Raw genomic sequence first — 19,780 nt, 5'->3', positions numbered from 1 at the left:
GCAGGGTGCGGTAAACGCTTGTTTTTTTTATATTCCTCTTTCAGGTTATTACACCTTGGACCCCAGCACCGGATCCCCCTACGACAAGTTTGTGGCTTACTGTGACAGGAAGACCAACAGCACATGTGTATTCCCCGAAAGACAAGAGGTAAGCTTCTAGCTGGTTCAAATGAATCTTATAAAACTTCCTAGTTCATGAATTTGTCAACTCACATTTGCCATGGTAGACTATGACCAAGACAATGAATGTGGGACGAGGGCTGCATACTTACACTTGATTTCTTTTGTTGTACAATTTGTCCACGAAGCCTTACACTGTATATCCCACTAGGGGAAAAGAGGATTCTTAAAGTAAATCATTTGTTAACAAAACCATGCAAACATGCAGTTTAACAAGGTCAATTTCCTGGCTCTGTTTACCGTAAGCACAGAATCGGCGCATACGGAAGCAGGGAATTCTGTGCTAAACACATGTACGCCAAGCGTATTTCACGATTTAGCAGCAAATTTTGGCTTCTGGGCGTGGGTACTCAATGTTACTAGGCATTCTACGCTTACAAGGCTAGCGCAGAAAGTTGGCGTTTGCACGTAAGTGGGGAATCGTGATCGTAAGCGCAGAATTCAGCGGGTACGCAGAGCCATGAAATTGGGCCCTGGTCACAAAGGTTGAACACATGCAAGACTTTGCAGTCTACTGACCCACCTTTGACTTCATCATCGCAATACTCTTAGATGCACCATTTGAAGAGTCAATGTACCCATGTGTTTATATGGTGAAGTGAACACTTTAGACTTGAATGCCGTTCACTTGTTTGTGTGTAATTTGACTCTCAAAATGGTATGTCAGAATGGTAGACAGTAACCACCTGTATATGACTTTGGTCCAAGGCATCAATAGAAAAGACTCATCAGGTTGCTCACCCCTTTTTCACCTGATTATTGTTCTTCTCAAAATAAAAGTTCACAGATCAACAAATAACTTACACGGTTTACAGAAGGTAATGGTGAAAGACTTCTCTTGAAATATTATTCCATGAAATGCTTTACTTTTTGAGAAAAACATTAACACAATTATCAATTCTCGATATCGAGAATTACGGATTTATTTTAGACACATGTCATGACACGGCGAAACGTGCGGAAACAAGGGTTGGTTTTCCCATTATTTTCTCCTTATTGACTCCGATGACAGATTGAGCCTAAATTTTCACAGGTTTGTTATTTTATATATAAGTTGTGATACATGAAGTGTGGGCCTTTGGAAAATACTGTTACCGAAAGTGTCCAATGGCTTTAAACCTGGGGTCAGACCCAAGAAAGCTAATTGAACACACCATCAGGGAAAACCTTGCTTCTTATTTATAGATGTATGTGCTTATCTCTCCAGGTTCCCAAGGCAACGTATTATCTTGGTGATGATTCTCCAGTTGACTTCTCCTCCATGCAGAATGGCTCAATGGTAAAGAAAAGCATGCATTTTGAAAAACTATTGCAGCTTTTTTTATAGCTGCCATTTTGTATGGAACTTCAAAGGGTATTTATATTACTAATTGACAACTGAGCTGTCCCAAAGGGGATAAGTACATACATGTAGCCCAACCTCATCGAGCTGCTTATTATATTCCAAATTGGGTCATGTTTGAGATAAATTTTAACCCTTGATTGAAACCCTTGGGTGACTAAAAACCACATACGACTTTACAAGACATGTAAAATGTTGAATGATTTTGAGTGAAAACAAGTTGATCAGTACTAGTTTGGGAGGTAGGTTCTCTAAAATTATAGGGTGGCATAGCTGAGTGGTTATAAGAGCATCAAATTCAAGTTCTGGTGGTTAAGGGATTGCATAGAGGGTTCGAATCCTGGTCATGACACTTGTGTCATTGAGCAAGATACTTCACCATAATTGCTTCTCTTCACCCAGGGATATAAATGGGTAACCTGCGAGGATAGCGATTGATATTGTGTATGAAAAAAAGCCACTCGAGCACTATGGTTGCCAGGGGTTGTATACTCCTCAGGGAGCTGTAAAAGACTCAAGGAATTGTTGGCCAAATGACTGGGGTACTAACGTAAAGCCTAGAGATGGTTATTGTGAAATGCGCTATATAAGAACTAGTAACCATTTTATTAAAATGTTGAACGATTGTTGATAACTACAATTTTGGGGAGGGTGGTCCTCTTAGTTAGTACTCTTGGTACGACCTGCATGTACTAATGAGTTGTTCCCATTATCTCTAGATCTCATACAACGTTAAGCCCGTTCAGTTGACCCTCCTGCGTCTCATCTACTCCCAAGCCAAGCAGAATGTCACCTACCACTGCAGAAACTCTTTTGCTGTGTCTGACCGTAAGGACAGGATCAACCGAGCCATCACCCTGGTAGGACCCCACGGGGCTCGAATGAACATCAACAGCACCAAAAAGGATCTACAGTACGATGTTGAGGGAGAGGATGGTTGCCAGGTAAAACAGGAGTTACTATTGTAATTATTTGGCAGTAAAAGAATCCTAAGAGATTCTTTTAAATTATAATAGCATTGAGCGGGGATTGGGGGAGGGAGCATGTACATGTACAATGTATGTTTATTGTCAGAAGTCCAAAGCATTTTGGCCATGATCAGGATGATTGTAGCTGCTTGTGGGTTCTTTCCCTATACACCAATCAGTGCGTGCATGTGTTGGGCACCATGCTCCACTGCTGCGGTGGACCTGTGCTAATTTTTCTGCACAAAGACACAAGAAAATCATGTTCCTTTTCACTCTCTATGGAAACAATTACACAATTTCCTTGATAGGACATCATGATATACCAATGTAGATCACTGACCACAAATATTTGCAATTAAATAGAAACCAAATCATCTTGAAAACGTTGCTTGTCTCAGGTGAGTTAGGGGTCAAAGACTCGGAAACTGCATAATAGTCGCTAAAATGCATTACATCGGCAGGATATTTTGTCCGAATTTCAGTACTTCACTGTCTGTTTAATTTATAAAAAAGTTCAAGAATGTATTAAATAGTTATATATTATGCAGCCATATCAGGGAAATTGCATAGATTGTCGAGGAAGACATTCAATTCCCATAAAATCTTGTGTCTTTGTGCACAAAACTAGGCACAGGTACATCGCAGCAGTGGCGCGCGGCGCCCAGCACTTTCGCTCCCGGTATGGAGAAAAGCAAAACCACATCATAAATCAGACATTGACGCAGCATTTCTAAATTTTCTGTCTGTTTACTTCAATCCAGGAACATGACGACGTTTGGAGAAAGACCACCATTGTCTACACAACCAAGAAAACCGAACGTCTACCCCTCGTTGATGTTGCTATGTCAGACATCGGAGAAAGCAACCAACAATTCGGGATGACAATTGGTCCAGTCTGCTTCTCGTAGACACTCATCCTTTTTGGTTCAGACGTCACAGCAAAGAAGAGTTCAAAACCAACTTTTATTTCAACTTTTATCATACCAGCAAAATGTTTTCGTTACTAAACCAGTACTTTATTAAGAATGGTTCCAACATTTCTTAAGAAATGGAGGACAAAAATTAGGATTTGATTCTCACTCAACTCTTCTTTCTGTGATTGGTCAAATGTTTTTTTTTAATTAAGCATAAAAAGTACTGAAATTAAAAGCCCTGTACAAGTAATTGACAGGATAGTAGATTATAGAACTTGCTTACATGGCAGACTGTTTTAATGCCATAGCTTGCCTCTTGGTTGACCAAAACCTGAAAAAAAAGATTATTTTATTGTTTTGCATGACCATTTCTGCTGAAAGATTTTGTTTGATACATGTAGTTCATCTATTTCTATAATGGTACAATGAAGTTCAGTTGCCATCTTGCCCTTTTTGTAAAAAGCTTAATTTTCTACCCATGGTTAAACATTGTAATGGGTTTCTACCTGTAAAAAAAGCGTGGTTTGGTGACAGCGAGAAAGAATTTTGTTTAGAATGCGAGACGTCAAATAATGTCCTAATTGGCTAGAAAAACTCATTCTAAAAACTCCTCCAAATTGCACATACTAAACAATTAAGACGTCATGAACCACTAACTGGTGTTACATTGAGTCAAAAGGCAACTGTGAATTTAAATAAACCTTATTTGTAGTCTGACAAGTATAAACATGCATGATACTCTTGAAGAAACATCCTCAGGAAACATCAGAAGAATAGACTGAACTGTCCAATACAGCGTACACTATGTGTACGTGTAGGTCAGCCCTTGTATGCGATAAAACATCCCTACTTTTTTTGCAAGCACCAAAAATCATGTCAGTATAATTTGACATGGTGTTAGAATACAGTGTGAATTCCCTCCGTACTAGGACAAGCTTTGGAAGACATAACATCTTGCATTCAAATTTCCATGTGGATTTGTATAATGTTCACCAAACTTCCATATTTAAACTGTGAGCTTGATAGCTTTGTATTCAACAAATCCCTTTGTCTTCCTTATATCAATAGTTGTAACTCTCCAATGTTCCACGTGTCCGATTGCAAAGAATACTAAACACTGATTACAGGGAGGGGATGTATCAGGGGTTGTATGAGGGTGTGTGTCATACAGAATCCTAAGTGATTGATAGTGCATGTCCCAAGCCTGTTTCAGGCTAGTTAATTGTTACTGAGCGCCCAATAAAGCTTTTATTATCAATATTGGATGTCTTGTTTGTACTTTGTGCTTGCTTATTAATCATAGTGAAAAAGCTTAGTATTTCCAGAGTATAAATACACCTTATGGCAATCTGCGGCTGGTTTCCCGCTGTAAGAGTAGAGACCAGCTACTCTCATTCAACATGTATTGCAATCCTTGGCTGGTTTCCCGCTGTAAGAGTAGAGACCAGCTAAGTCTCATTTAACATGTGTAGTCTTCGGCTGGTTTCCCGCTGTAAGACTAGAGACCAGCTAACTCTCATTCAACATGTATTGCAATCCTTGGCTGGTTTCCCGCTGTAAGAGTAGAGACCAGCTAACTCTCATTCAAATAGGTATTCGCGCCCATTGCGGATATCCGGTTAAGAAAAAAGGCATTCCCGGTTACGGATAGGAAAACCTACTCGCCATTAACCGGATATTCGAATAATTCGCCCAGGCCTTAATACACTATCTATACACATGTCTTGTGTTTTTTCTCATATAGTGAAGGTGAAGTGAATTCACAATCCTTTAGTTTTGTAATTATGGTTATAATACTAAAAGAATAACAAGACATAAGCCTTGCATCTTTGTTTCTTTAAATTTTCCCAAAACAGAAGCACAGCAACATAATACTGTGTATTTCCTATCATACTATAGTCTCAAAACATAAGCTTTGCATTTTTAGTGCAGATGGTTCCCACTTTATAACAAAATAACAAGACAAAACATACACCTTGTATCTTAGAGTCTTGAAATTTTACCACAGCACAGCAACATATATTTCTGATCATACTATTTTTGCAATACATAAGCCTTGCATTGTGAGTACAGATAGTTTCCACTTGACGGCACACAGTGTAAAATCAGCCATCTTTACAGGCAAACCATTCATTTTTTGAACACACCAATATGCATTTTGCATAAATACCACACAAGGAATACATGAGTTTTACTTTTAGCAAATTCCTTGCATTATTGGTGGGTGAACCCAGTGAAGATGAAGTATAGCGGGAACTATCTATCAAGTAAATAAATTCAACATACACAATAAGATTGATATAACATGACAAAGTAGATCTGTTTTAATGGTCATAAGTTCACATTCTACAATGAAAACAGAAATAAGACTTTCATGGACTGTTATTCACACAGTAAGGACTGTTTAAACAACCAAAAGTCCATAAGCAATGCATATGTTGGGCTACAGTACAGTCACGAACAAGCCATAAGTCTAATTCAAAGTTAGAATTGAGCACAAGTAAATCCTTCATGCCAAAGAGCGGGTTCCAGAATGTCTCACATCATTAAATGACAAAGATTGTTTGTTTAAATACAAAACAAATTTTACTTTTTGGAATCAAAGAGTTTTTGTTAAAGAACTTAAAGAAAAAAAGGTTAATCCGAATACAAACAAACGTTTCCCTGTATATGTGCCTCACATTTGAAACAAAGCATGAGCAAATGTGAATATGTATTTATAGCTACTGATATAATATGAACATATCATCAACACAAAGTCAAATGTCACATACCAATACGGTTACTCAGTTACTCACCGTTCACTGCCATTCATTAATGTCACTATGCAATGAGGCGTCATCTTGTAAGCAAACCATATGAACTGAAATAAAGCCCGTGGCAAGTGTCAAATGCAGTAAAGTTCGACTACGATACTGCCATCTTTGTTTGACTCCTAGTATACATCATCACAACTACAGTGCTGATTCTCATACATGTAAAGGCACCAGACTATTTTCACCTTTTGCCTCAGTGTAGAGCACACTTTTATAGAGAGCTGTACTCCAAAAAGTGTTGCTTAGCAATTTTTCTAGCGCTTATATTTGCAGAGAATTGCTATTGTATACATAACATGGTGTTTTGGTTGTTAACCTGAGCAGAATGTTTCCGTGATGAGCAAATTTGTGCAGTTTTATCAAATTGGGCTCCGTCACACAGCCTCATATGGATGCATAAACAAAAAGGCTGCATTATGAGTACAATAGGCCGTGTCTGACTCAAGTGTCCTTGGCTATAGCTATGATCATTTGGCTTCAGCGACAGTGTTAAAGGAAAAGTATACCTTCAGGGTTTTTGTTTAACAGTCCGATTGTTTTAATGATAGATAAATGGTGATGTATATACGGTACATGTACAATAAACCCAACATGTAAAAATTTAATTTCAAAAGAAAGTCGCCAAAATCCTTATCGAACATGTCCATCCAGGAAGAATAATCTCTCATTATAGGAATACACCATCTGAGAAACATCACCGACAGTAATGCTTCTCAGATTCAAATTTTGGGCCATAAAAAAATGATATTTTTGTACATAACCACTACTTCAAAGTGAGAAGTTTTCCAAAACGCATTATTCTATAGAAAGCTGCTGTAGGCTTCTAACCAACAGTTTTGTTGCCATTAATTAAAAGAGTGATTACCAAAGGTAAACCTTTCCTTTTAATAAAAAGATCTTTTCAGTGATCAAGCCGTAGCTGCTGCTAAATTCCTCAAGTCAGACACAGCCTTTTATTATAACGGTCTTTAAGAGTGTATTACAAAGGGGTTACTATGCTATCGATGCCAGGTAGTCTTTGACTTCTGTTGGTTCCAGTCTTCGGAATCCCGCCTCGTTGCAGATACCAATCTCAATATTGTCCTCATTCATCTGACCTTCAAAACTTTCCTGTTGTTGAGAGAACAAACCGGTAAAGAAGTTGAGCGGAAAAAAGTTGAGAAAGCATCTAGGAGGCACTTCCATCTTGAACTATAATAGTGTGGTGCAATAGATTTTAAGGCAGTGGACACTACAGGTAATTACTCAAAATAATTATTAGCATAAAACCTTACTGGGTGACGAGTAATGGGGAGAGGCTGATGGTATAAAACATTGTGAGAAACGGCTCCCTCTGAAGTGCATAGTTGTTGAGAAAGAAGTAATTTTCCACGAATTTGATTTCAAACCTCAAGTTTAGAACTTGAGGTCTTGAAATCAAGCATCAGAAAGCACACAACTTTGTGTGACAAGGGTGTTCCTTTCTTTCATTATTATCTCGCAACTTCGAAGAACGATTGAGCTAAAACTTTCACAGGGTTGTTATTTGATGCACATGTTGAGATACACCAAGTGAGACGACTGGTCTTTGACAATTACCAATAGTGTCCAGTGTCTTTAAATAGTAATAAACCACACGGAAAACTGACTGGGTAAATGTCAAACAGTTTGGGTTTGAAAACAAACAAAATTGACAGGTGCGGGACGTGAACCAGCAACCTCCGGATTAATATACCAGTGCTCTAACAACTGAGCTATCTCTATCATGGCGGTCTCCCTATATTGTCAATATCTTTGTTCAGGAGTGCCAGTCAGAAGCCATGTACAAAAAAGGCTATTAACTGCCTTTCACACCTAAGTTAACGGTGCAATCTGGGAAGCGGCAGCCAGTGATCACCTTAAAGGGGTGCAATTTTTATAGTCACATAGCACTGTTGGTTGCTTTTTTAAATAAGTGCTGTTGTGACGAAAGTAAAAAATCTTTACATCCCAACTTCAATAAAGATTTGATTGGGTCGGGCAAAGTTTTAAAAAAATGGTTGGCAAAGGCAAACGATGCAGAAATAGATCTCATGAGGACATTTTGCTTGGCCTCCTGTACCCACTCAAAAATTTGATGAACTTTTTAAAACTCATTTTCCAAGGATCGTGACAGTGCTTGTGTGATATGCAATAACATCAAATAAAACTGAACAAATTTGCCTAGTAAACTTTTTTAGCTTGACCGATTTGTGTAAAATCTAAAATGTGTAGCTATGTAGATGGTGTTTACCGTAATTTTCGGATTATAAACCGCGCGGCGTATAAACCGCACTTCCTCAAGATATACAAAAAATATTTAGGTGTCGGCGTATATGCCGCGCGGCGTATAAACCGCGATCAAAAAAAAAAAAAACTAACCTCAAAACACGGAAGTAAAGTACGCAAACCTGCCGCGTTACGGGTGATTTTTTTATCTCACACTATCAGTCCTGAGTTATATTTTTTTTCCATCAACAACCCTTTTCAAGAATTTGTTGACCATATGTTTGAAAACTTCTTTGGCAACAAACTCTCCGTGAATCAAAGATCGGCCGACAACGCACGCCGAGAAACAGTTGAACTTTGCCCCGCATCGCATCGCCCTCTGTTGACAAAAGTTGTTCACGTTTGATTAGACTGGGCCCCGAGCCTCAAAGCGTGGGTCAAACGTTCAAGCTCCCCGTTGTACAATGGGCAGCCGCTCTACTCGATCCGTCCGAAGTCTAGCCAAGATTTCATGAATGGAACTATCGCCGGCCAATCAACATCGGCCAATCATCAAACGGCCAATCACCGCATGCGTGAACACATAGGGGCCGTGCTTGTTTGCGTCCTCTTTGTGGCGATGTGCAGTGACAGGCGGGCGGCACATCAGTCACTCCAGTCAGTCTTGTATAGTTGCCGCGATGTGGGAGTTGCATCGTAATTAAAGTTGAAATGTATTGAAGTTTACACTCTTGATCGTAATTGAAATGATCTATTATAGGATAGCATTATTTTTGTAAGCTGGCAGCACCCCCTTTGCGGGACCACATAATTGTTTGTGTTGGATAATTATTGATGAAGTTACAACTGAAAATACGTTTATTGTTGTGATACCTTCCGTTTTGTTTAAATAGAAAATAGACAAAACCAAAACCAAACAGTCCTTTTCAGGGATACCACAACACAAACGAGAGTATTGTCTATGAGTGTTGTTTCTGTTTACAATGTAACATATTGTATAGCGGTGGTAATGCGCTACCTTATTGTTTGCGTTATCACAAGGACAGGGGATTCACTTTTATTAAACATCGGGAGTAGACGGGAAATAAGGTTGAAATGGGTCTTTCAATAAGGGAATTAAAGAAAAGTGGTTGGCCGGTGTTTCTCCCTCCCTTTTATTATTGTAGTCCCACAACGAGGATCCACAACAGATATTGCAACGGCGGACGGACGTAGCTTATGTAGTGTGTGTAGAGTAATGTATCCTGCAGCGTGCACATTAAGCACATGTACACATGCGAGTTCGTAAAGCTAGCAATCTGTTAAATGCGCTGCTCAATCTCGAGATTGCACAACAGATGTTGGTGGCACCGTAATGAGCGATGTTCGCCGACGGGTTGCGCTACGCCCTCGCATTTGCGCCGCCTGGAAATAAAATTCCCAATGTTACTGGACTCAACAATCAGGGCAGGTTGAACATGTTTTGTTTGATCCCCCTAAGCGGCATAGTTCTTTGCGTACGTCCATTCACCATTCTGCTGTTGGGTTGTGCGTGGTTGAGCTGAAGAAACCGCTGGCTGACACGAGTGTAGCCTGGATGTCTGACGTCAGTATACAAAGATCGTGGGATAAATAGACAGGGGACGAGTCTATTTCGCTGAGACACGAGTAAAGCTTGAATGTCTGACGTTAGCATGTAGAGATCGCTAGGATAAATAGACGGGCACCAGTCTAGTCTATCCCGAGTTTCGCTGAGAGGGGGAGCTGAGGGCAGTTGATAAACATTTTACAAAGGAAACATGGAATACAATTGTGGTGGGATTTTCAACAGGATTTTGTCATCACACAGGCAGGTTTTTGTTATCGTTTAAGAAAAAAAAACATTAATTAGAATATTTTACAAACGATCTTTCTTTTAAAAAATGCCGTTTTTTCTCTTAAATATTTAAACGTCGGCTTACAAGCCGCCCGGAGAATAAACCGCAGGAGTTCAAAAAAATGTCAAAATCAACATATAAACCGCGGTTTATAATCCGAAAATTACGGTAGATGCTCGTGTGTTACAACTAAACACAGGGGCGCTATATTGTGGCTCTGCTTACCGCCGACTGCAAAAGCAAAGAATGTCTAGAAATATAAGCACTGATTCTTTACTTACGGTAAGCAGAGCCATAAAATTAGGCCCAGTTCACATGCTGGGTCCATCTTAATTCATAACCTATTAGATTGTTACCACTGTGCACATCAGTCACAGAGAAACCCCTGAAAACACAAGAACCTTGTGATAAAATCTCTTACCTTGAGAGTGAGAATGGCCGTGTGAACAGCATCCTCGAGCTCTAGATCCTCATTGTATCTCTTCTCCAGGAAGGTCTTGCCATTGATGTGATTCTTACCCATGGCTGTAGCCTTCCATGGGAAGTAAGCTCCCGATGGGTCACATTGGAATAGGAAGGGCTTAGCTTCGTCCTCGTCCCATCCAGCTATGAGGAGGGAGACACCAAATGGACGTACACCACTGGAAACAAAACAAGATGATGGATCAACGTTTTAGTACATTGAAAGGATTCATGATACTTGCACAACAATCTCAACCAGCTGAAGCCTGATTCATACTTCCTGTAAATACGAATGCGATACGAATTATGACGTCACAAACAAACACACAAGCTGTGTTCAACTCCTGCGAAACATCCCCAGGAAGTATGAACCAGGCTTTACTGTAGTACAAATGACACCTCTTCAACTTGCATATGACGTCTCAAGCCCAAATTGCACCCTCGCTGAGGTCAACGAAGACCTTTTTTTTCGCTGAGAGTTGTGCACATTGCGTATACACAGTTTTCTGTACAATTTGTCTCCACAAACCTCACTCCACTAGAATACATGGTTGATTTAAACACTTGCCCAATCTGTGTGTACTCCTGCATGACGTTAGCAACCCTCTGGACCAACTGTGCGGTAGGAATCTGCTCTTGATAGGTTAAGTAGTACCCCTGGGATAGCTTACGAGCTTGTCGGATCATTAATCTGAGGAAGACAACATCAGCAATTTAAAATAATTGTCAAATTTCATTTGCCGTTTTTTCAAGTATTTTTTTAGGGTACAACAAACACCCTTGATACTCACAGCCACAAGTAGGCACTTCCTGCCAAAGCTCAAAACTTGGTTCATTTGCTCATTAATAGATGAGAAGGACAGCTTTCAACGAAAGTATAGAACATTCAAATCAACACATCATTGCGGTACCTGCTGCTAACACATAGGATTTGAACTGCCTCCAGCCACTAGGTTCTGCCTCTAGCTTGGTGGTCTAGGTAAGACATCTGCTCTAGCAATGCAATGGTCCTGGGTTTGAATCCCACCAGAGTGATTTGCCTGTGGACACATGCAGTGCTTAATACACACCAGTGTAAGGGTAAATCAAATTATATCACACCATCTTGATATCCAATCTGATTTGTTCAATAGCCTTGACTTTTAATGTCATTTCACTATTTCTGAACAAGTGTCTGGTTTTGGAGTAGGGCATCAGAAATGTTTATCAAAGTAAGAAAAAATTAAGTCAATAATTAGTAAGCATCCTTCCATCAGAAATTTTAATGTGAGGGAGTTTTTCGTTTTGATTGAATTTATCGTAATTTCCCTGTATTACAATTTCTGTTTTATTTTGACTACATGTATGTTGTATCAATGGCCAAACATAACAACAAAGAATAAACAACATTATTTCTAAAAGCATTATACTTATTTTGTGTTCCTGTCCCTACTAAAACCAATGGGAGATCAGGGCTGAATTTCACAAATCACTAAGATTATTCCTAGGGGAACGTCTCAAAAATTGGGCAAGTTCTAGGCGCAAAAGAACAATTCTGTTGGCATACTCCCGCAATCCATTGGCCGTCCAGAACATTCCGCTGGACCACATCATTGTGCCCAAGTATGCGAGTAATCCTATTGGAGTGTGGAGTGAATATGCAAATAAGTATTTCCGGTCCAAGGGAATAATCCATGAGCATCCATAATCCATGAGCATGCACCAGAATCCTACGGCTCTGACATTTGAGATGCTCCCTAAAATGAGGAGTCAGGCGTACTAAAATGATTTTTATTGTGACATCACACTTTGCTATAGTAATTCAGATAATTTGCAGTTATGATCAATCTTAATTTTTTGTAATTGAAGAATTTTTTTTTTTGGTAAACAACAAAATATATAAATAAACAACCTACCGATAATCAGGTCCCATGCCACTGTAGACCATACCTATATTCTTAGTGATCTTCTCTATCTTGCGGACACTGTGCTCTTCGTACAAGACGGATTTGTGCTTCTTCTCTGTTGCTATGACGACTCCATTAGATGCTTTGATACCAACAGAGGGCGCTCCTGCCGCAACAGCATTCAAGGCATATTCTATCTGTACAAGTTTGCCAGAAGGGCTGGAATAGAAACACGAACATATTTATTTAAGACAGACACAGAGTGTTAAACGAAAAAAGATGTTGCAATGTTGTACCTCATTTAAAAAATCATTTTAAAAACGTTAGTACAATAAAACTACAACAAAATGATACAATGGATAAAGTTTTGTCTTAAATTTTGGAATTTTGAAGTAATTGCAGAACACTCTGCAATTTTTCAAGACTCCCATAAAGACATAAAATGTCTTATTTTCCATGATTTTTTAGTCTTTAGACAGTCCCTCATTAGTTCAATTTGCCTGTACACCTCTTAATTTGTACTTGTGCAGAAGGCAGACCAAGCTGCGCTTTTTGGTGATCTATCTTTTGGGTGGCAATCAGTCCATCATGTTCACGCAAGTATGATTGCATAGCACAGAAGCTTGAGCCAATGCTTGATAGGGCTTTGAGAACGCCCGATGGCTGAATGATTGACCGATATGGATAGTGCCAATTATAAAACGTCCTATAATTGCACAAACTGATGAAATGTGCCACACAAGTAAATTCTGTTTTCCAATTTATCTGTCTCTCTTTTTTAGATGAGGATACAATTTGACCTTGGCGCTCTGATTGACTGGCAGTGGCAGTCGGATAATGTCAGTACTCAGTGTCTGTCATTTTTTCTTTTTCGTAGTTTATTACTTGATTGATATAAGAATAATTGTATAACCCATTAGGCTCTAACGCTAGTAATAATAAATATTTGTTTAGCAAACAACCTAATTGGCAAAGCAATTACAATATTTTTCTTGAATACCGGACACTTCTGCACCTTGCAAACTCGGCACCAGCAAACTCGGCACCTCTCAAACTCGGCACCCACAACCTCGGCACCTTGCAAACTCGGCACCCACAACCTCGGCACCTTGCAAACTCGGCACATGCACCACATGCACAACTACAAACTCAGCACCTGGTTGAAAATGCTCAATCTGCCACGGTTGTAAACTCAGTTGGAAATTGAAATAAATCCCGATCCTCGTCATGTGTCGACAGGTTTGATGCAAAAGAGGCAAATTACGTGTGGAACACGTTAGAGGTTTTTATTGCCCAAAATTCTGGCTCAAAAAAATTACAAACTGCATTTAAAATTACAAAACACGAAAAACATGACATTCTAGGCTTGCAATGTGATGAATATAGGCAGAACTTTTCATTTTCTATTAATTTTTGGGAAAATTTTCTGGTGGGCAGCAGTCTGTTTTTCAGCTGAAGTGCCGGGCGGAAATTGTCAGTGCTGGGCAGGCCCGCCAACGGTCGCCCACCGTGGCTACAACACTGCCGATGTTAAAAGCAGAGCCATTAACAGCTCAACAGGGTGGGCTAGCAAAACACGCTCCCAAATCACACTCTCTTCAAAATCAAAAAGTCATTGTCAACCAAACGCTAACATTTTCAAAAAGCCCAGCACTTTCACCAACATGAAAACAAAAAACAAAACAAAAACTGAACATGCAGGCGTAAAGTTTCCGGGAAAAAAAATCTCCGATGCCAATTTTTCAAAAGTTTGGAAGCGGTTATGGTCATACTAGCAAGCATAACTACTAATTAGTTTAACTAAATTCAAACCAGCTTTTATGGTGTTAAGTACACATAATTAACTTGTATTACTATTACTACTAGCTACTCTTCGGGTGGTATTTGTTGTTTGGTGCCGAGTTTGTAGGACCAAAACAGGCCGGTGTCGAGTTCGTTTGTTGGTGTCGAGTGGGTGCCGAGTTTGCGAGGTGCCGAGTTTGCGAAGTGCCGAGTTTGCTGGTGCCGAGTTTGCAAGGTGCCGAGGTGTCAGGTACCCATTTTTCTCCTTTTGCCAAGTTAAGAGTAAGACTTTTGTTTAAATTAAGTGTAACTGTAATGTAGACCGTGTAATTGTAAATAAATAAAAATCTCTGCTAAAATAATTATAATTAAATGAATTAGTGTGAGCACGAACAGCATGCAGTGAACAGGTACAGCATGTACAGCAACAACGCAAACAATCGCAAAACAAGTGAAATGTGGCTAGGCCTATTATACAATAAAAATCACCGAGTTTGTTTTTGTTGAAGGCTGAAGTAAATTCTAATTGTTGCAGCAGAAACAAATGACAAAGCTAAAAAATGATTCGGCAAAACAAAAGTTGACAAAAATAAACTATAAAATTCAAGTTGTACGAAAACATTTCCTGTCAATACAATAAGTGAACTAACAAGAATACATTGCAGAGAATCTCACCAATAATACAATTATATACATTTTTCGTTGCAAAAAGGAGAAATTACCTGAAAGTAGTGAGCGAAAAACTGTATCTTTCTGTCATGATTGCTGTTGTGCCGTGCCGATATTTCCCAGACGTCGTCAAATCTAAAATACTCCTTAGCGGAAGAAGTTTCACTGACTAATGGCCTAACTACAACAAATGAGGGCGCCCTGTGGTTTACATGTGCTCAATTTTGGTAATCATCAAGGAGCTGAGGCAGACGAAATTAAGATGACGGTCCGGGTGTTTAGATTGCTCCAAAACTTGCGTTTTTCATTAGAAAAACTCGAGGCAAGATTATTGGAGAGATTGGGTGGCCACCCACCTTTAGGTAACACTAGTTTTATTTTCTGTTCTTTGTGCTTTATTTAATAGGTATATTTTATTGTTATGACCCGATTTCGAGGGCCTTTTTCAATTAAATCTGTTTTAAAATTATATTTACTACACAGTACTACTAACTAGTGACTACACACAGTGTGTATTAGCATTCATAATTACCCCAGACAGTTTCGCTACTCCTATTGGTGGAGAGCGCGTCACGTGGGGGTGTTTTAATGGTTGACAATGACCAGCTGGAGCTGTTAATAACCGGCTGACTTATTATTAAAAAATAGGCCTACTAATGTAAAAGAGAGCATTTAATTTTAACCATAGTCCATAAATAATAGGTTTTTGTATTGTATTTGTAGATATGCGCTGTGGGGAGACGATAGTTGAACAAACCTCATAATTTTATTTTTAGGAGTAGCTTAACAGTGAAAATATACTATGTCAGATACTACTTCTAGAATTATGAGGTTCGTTCCACTATCTTCTCCACGGTAGCGGAATGAATCTCATACATAGTGCATAGTTCTTGGAGTAGTCGAATACTGGGAGAGGAGAGTGCTTAAATCGACCCACACTCCAGAGATGATTGACTTGTGAAATAATAGAAGCGCCGGTACCATTCATGTTAAATCATGTACCCCAAAAGTATTTTTTCCCTCAAAATTTATCAGCATTCTTTTTTAGAAAATAGAAGGGAGTACAGATACAAAGTAGCAAGTCATTTTATTGAAAGGAAAACCTGCATTTAAACTAACTTTAAATTTCTTATCTTCTAAAAACAGCTCCAGCATTTGCACTCCAAGGAACGTCGTTAATCGATGATCAATCACATCATAACCAGGGGAGTTTATCTAGTATCTTTGATGGCTTCTTGTGGGCTGTACCCAAGCACAGACGCTCTATTCAACGCAATCGCAAGAGACGCAGAGCAGTCGAGAAGCTTGAGGAATACATACCTGAATGGAAGTTTGTGATGTGTGAAGTATGTGGACATTCCAAGATGAGGGGATTTATCTGCGGGTGAGATTTCATTCTGTTAAGTCAACATTATCAATGTTTGCCCCCACCCCCTTCACTTACAGGCTATTGCTTCGGAAATATGAAATTGCGATCTTGCATGTAAGTTAGGACAATCCATGTTACCTTGGTGTGGGGAGACCACGTCATGTTATAGTCTACAAGGAAGTGACATATGACAGTGCATGAATGGTGGTTTATTGAGTGACACAAACAGGAGGGATGGAAAATGGCAATAAAGTTCTCAGCACTTAATATAATAATAATAATAATAAGACTTGTAATGCGCACATATCCACCCTGCTGGGTGTTCAAGGCGCAGTAAAACCAAAAACAAAACAAAAACAAAACACAACACAAAGAAAAACAGACACAACAAAATTAGTCATTGAAAACCTGTGACATAAGATAAGTTTTGAGAAGAGACTTGAATTTTGCAGTACAAAGACAAGATCGAAGATTAAGTGGTAGAGAGTTCCAGATGCGTGGCGCGGCTGAAGAAAAAGACCTGTCACCCCATGAGTGTCGAGACTTGGGTTCAATGAGGAGAAGCATAGAACTTGATCGAAGATTCCTTGATGGAGTGTAAACTTGAAGCAGTTCAGAAATATAGTGGGGAGCCTTGCCATTAAGAGCTTTGTGGACAATGAGCATCAGCTTGAAGATGATTCGTTGAGAGATAGGGAGCCAGTGTAGTTGTTTCAGAATGGGGGTGATAGAACACGATTTTCTAGACAGTGTCACAATGCGGGCAGCAGTATTTTGGAGCCGTTGAAGTCTGGAAATCTGGTTGTTAGGAAGACTGTAGAGAAGAGCATTGCCGTTGTCAAGACGAGAGGTAACAAATGCGTGAATGACCTTTTCAGTGGCACTTTTGTCCAACTTAAATAAAGAGAAACATATCTAAGATAGGTTTTTGACATTTTTGAGTTCTCGGACTGATTTATTTGGCACCTTATAAGACTGAGCTTTTTAAAGCACCTTAAATGTGAGTTGCATTCAGCAGGCACTGCCAGAAACACCAATCTTTTTGCAACAAGTGTAACTGAGTTCTTTACTAGATGCTCGGGACCTACTGCATTACATGATCCTATCCGAAGGATGGAGCAATAATGGTTATAGTGTCTCACTTAAAGGGAAGGTACACAATTGGTAATTACTCAAAACAAACATTAACTTAAAAACTGACTCAGTAACGAGCATTTGAGAGCTGTTGGTAGTATAAAATATTGTGGGAAACAACTCCCTCTGAAGTCACGTAATGTAGTTTTCGAGAAAGAGGTAATTTCTCACTAGAAGTCTTTTTATTCTTATCTGAAAGCGCACAAATTCTTCCAACAAGGGTGTTTTTTCTTTCATCATTTTCTGGCAACTTAGATGACCAATTGAGCCAAAATTTTCACAGGTTTGTTATTTTATGGTTATGATGGGATACACCAAGTGAGAAGACTGGTCTTTGACAATTACCAAACGTGTACCTTCGCTCTAAGGACACAAGTGTCAAGACTGGGACTTGAACCCACACTCTGCTGATCAGAAATACCAGAGCTTGTGTCAGATGGATTAAACCGCCTAGCCATAAAATGCCAAATAATTGCTACATTAACAAGATCACAATACAATTATTGAACAAAACTGGTTTTGTGCAACAAAGTCGGATCTTCCACTTTCACCCACATGTTTATCCAGGAATTCATGTTCGTTACATGTTGCTCTTGTTCAATTTTGTTTTGTTTTTATGGCCGCAGACAATAAATGGTAAAGTATCCGGAGGTACTTATGAAGCATTTATAAAGCGCCACTATGTCAAGAACGCAGCGCATTTGGTTGGGTATACATGTAGATAATGTTTGACACACTTCTGGAACGTTCGTAGAGAGTCAGATGCCCTGATTTATAAATTTTGTAATTGTTGCTTTTATTTATTCCAGACACTGTCTCATCAGAATACGGCAAGAGTCAGCCGAGATAAGGAAGGAGTTATTTGAGACTCAAGAGGAAAATAACATCATCCCGGAACGAGAGAGCATCGTCTTGTACGAGGATGAAGCGTTAAGACCGGAAGACCAAGGAAAAGAAGTTGTGGAGATGAAGAAAAAGAGACCATTTTGGTTCAGTAGATCCCTGACAGAGTGAGAAACTGACATTTTATTAATCATTTTGGCAGATATAAAAATCTAAATATTTTGATGGTTGGAAGTATCCACGTTTGTAAGATGTTGCATTAATATGCTGCTGAAAAGTAACCAGTGAGCCCTCTGTTGTCCAAGGATGGCCATGTGTTGCGTCCAAGAACATTTTTCGTCCACAACGTCCTGCTTTACACAGGTAGTTGCAGGTATATGTTTATTATTTCAAATGGCTGAAGAACAATCGACAAGATTTTTTAACACAACTGTTTGCTTCAGTTTTTTATTCCTTGAACGCTTAATTTGTCCACCATGTTCTGCTTTTACACAGGTACAGTTGCAGTACCTCATATATGAAATGGCTAATCAACAAATGACAAAAAGATGTTTTATTTCAAACTGTTTCCTTCAGTTGCTTTATTCCTTGATGAATAATGCATGATTGATTCCTGCAATCAATGACCATTCACATATTATGTACATCAATTGTCAATACATTTTGTTTTCTTTACTTAGAGAAAGTGTACAAAATAAATGTTTACAATCAATGCTTGAAGAAGATTTTGTTTTGTTTTAGTCACAAGGTTTTGGGCCCAATTTCATAAAGCCTATAAAGCACAAAAAGTTGCTAACCACAGAAAAATCTTGCTTACATGTAGCAGCCAAAGTCCCACCATGCTTTCATTGTGACCACTGGTGCCCGGCTTGTTTTGCTTAGCGTAGAGTTCTGCTGAACAGTATTTCCTGTTTAACAGCTATGACTTTGGGATTAGACATAATGTCATGTAATGTTTCCTGCTAATTAAGAAGTGTGTCCAAATAAGTGGCGATGGCTTGGTTGTCATTGAAACGTGTGCTGAAGCATACATGTAGGATGCCCATATCAACAAACTTAGCAACAATGTTGAGAACCATTTGACAAAGGTTTTATGCCCCTAAACTTGAATCTGAGAAACGAACCTGTCAGGTATGTTTCCCACATTGTGTATTCCAATTAGGGATTATTCATCCTGCGTGGACACTAAAATGCTCCTATTTTTCTGTGTTTTAAAACAATCAGACGGTTAAACAAAATCAAAGGTATACTTTGCCATTAAAAAGTTTGCTTTAAAAAAAAAAAGCCATTTGCACATGTAGATGGAACTATGCCTACATTATTATGACAAAAT

General features: G+C 39.1%; 3 protein-coding genes across 4 annotated transcripts in view; 2 read left to right on the top strand and 1 right to left on the bottom strand.

The window, feature by feature from the left end:
• LOC117288629 overlaps positions 1–4,669 on the top strand; it is a 77,818-nt gene extending 73,149 nt beyond the window's left edge. For both annotated transcript variants that reach the window (XM_033769553.1, XM_033769552.1), the window contains 4 exons: positions 45–148; positions 1,388–1,459; positions 2,242–2,466; positions 3,252–4,669. In XM_033769553.1, the coding sequence (XP_033625444.1) occupies positions 45–148; positions 1,388–1,459; positions 2,242–2,466; positions 3,252–3,398 (548 nt within the window). In that variant the 3' untranslated portion in view covers positions 3,399–4,669. The remainder of the gene's footprint in view (positions 1–44; positions 149–1,387; positions 1,460–2,241; positions 2,467–3,251) is intronic.
• A 1,030-nt stretch (positions 4,670–5,699) lies between these two features.
• Positions 5,700–15,262, bottom strand: LOC117288627 (proteasome subunit alpha type-2-like). The gene is made up of 5 exons (XM_033769550.1): positions 15,155–15,262; positions 12,660–12,869; positions 11,333–11,455; positions 10,724–10,943; positions 5,700–7,330 (listed from the first exon to the last, which is right to left on the bottom strand). Exons 1-5 carry the CDS (start codon positions 15,190–15,192, stop codon positions 7,214–7,216), a joined length of 708 nt encoding a protein of 235 aa, XP_033625441.1. The 5' UTR covers positions 15,193–15,262; the 3' UTR covers positions 5,700–7,213.
• A 43-nt stretch (positions 15,263–15,305) lies between these two features.
• Positions 15,306–18,898, top strand: LOC117288628 (39S ribosomal protein L32, mitochondrial-like). The gene is made up of 3 exons (XM_033769551.1): positions 15,306–15,463; positions 16,248–16,485; positions 18,414–18,898. The coding sequence occupies exons 1-3, from the start codon at positions 15,364–15,366 to the stop codon at positions 18,616–18,618; spliced, it is 543 nt and encodes a 180-aa protein (XP_033625442.1). The 5' UTR covers positions 15,306–15,363; the 3' UTR covers positions 18,619–18,898.
• Positions 18,899–19,780: the final 882 nt, after the last annotated feature.

Source organism: Asterias rubens, chromosome 3 (genome assembly GCF_902459465.1).
Source record: "Asterias rubens chromosome 3, eAstRub1.3, whole genome shotgun sequence".
NCBI classification, from domain to species: domain Eukaryota; kingdom Metazoa; phylum Echinodermata; class Asteroidea; order Forcipulatida; family Asteriidae; genus Asterias; species Asterias rubens.
The sequence above is the reverse complement of the archived record's forward strand: the minus strand, read 5'-3'. Positions and strand labels throughout refer to the sequence as shown.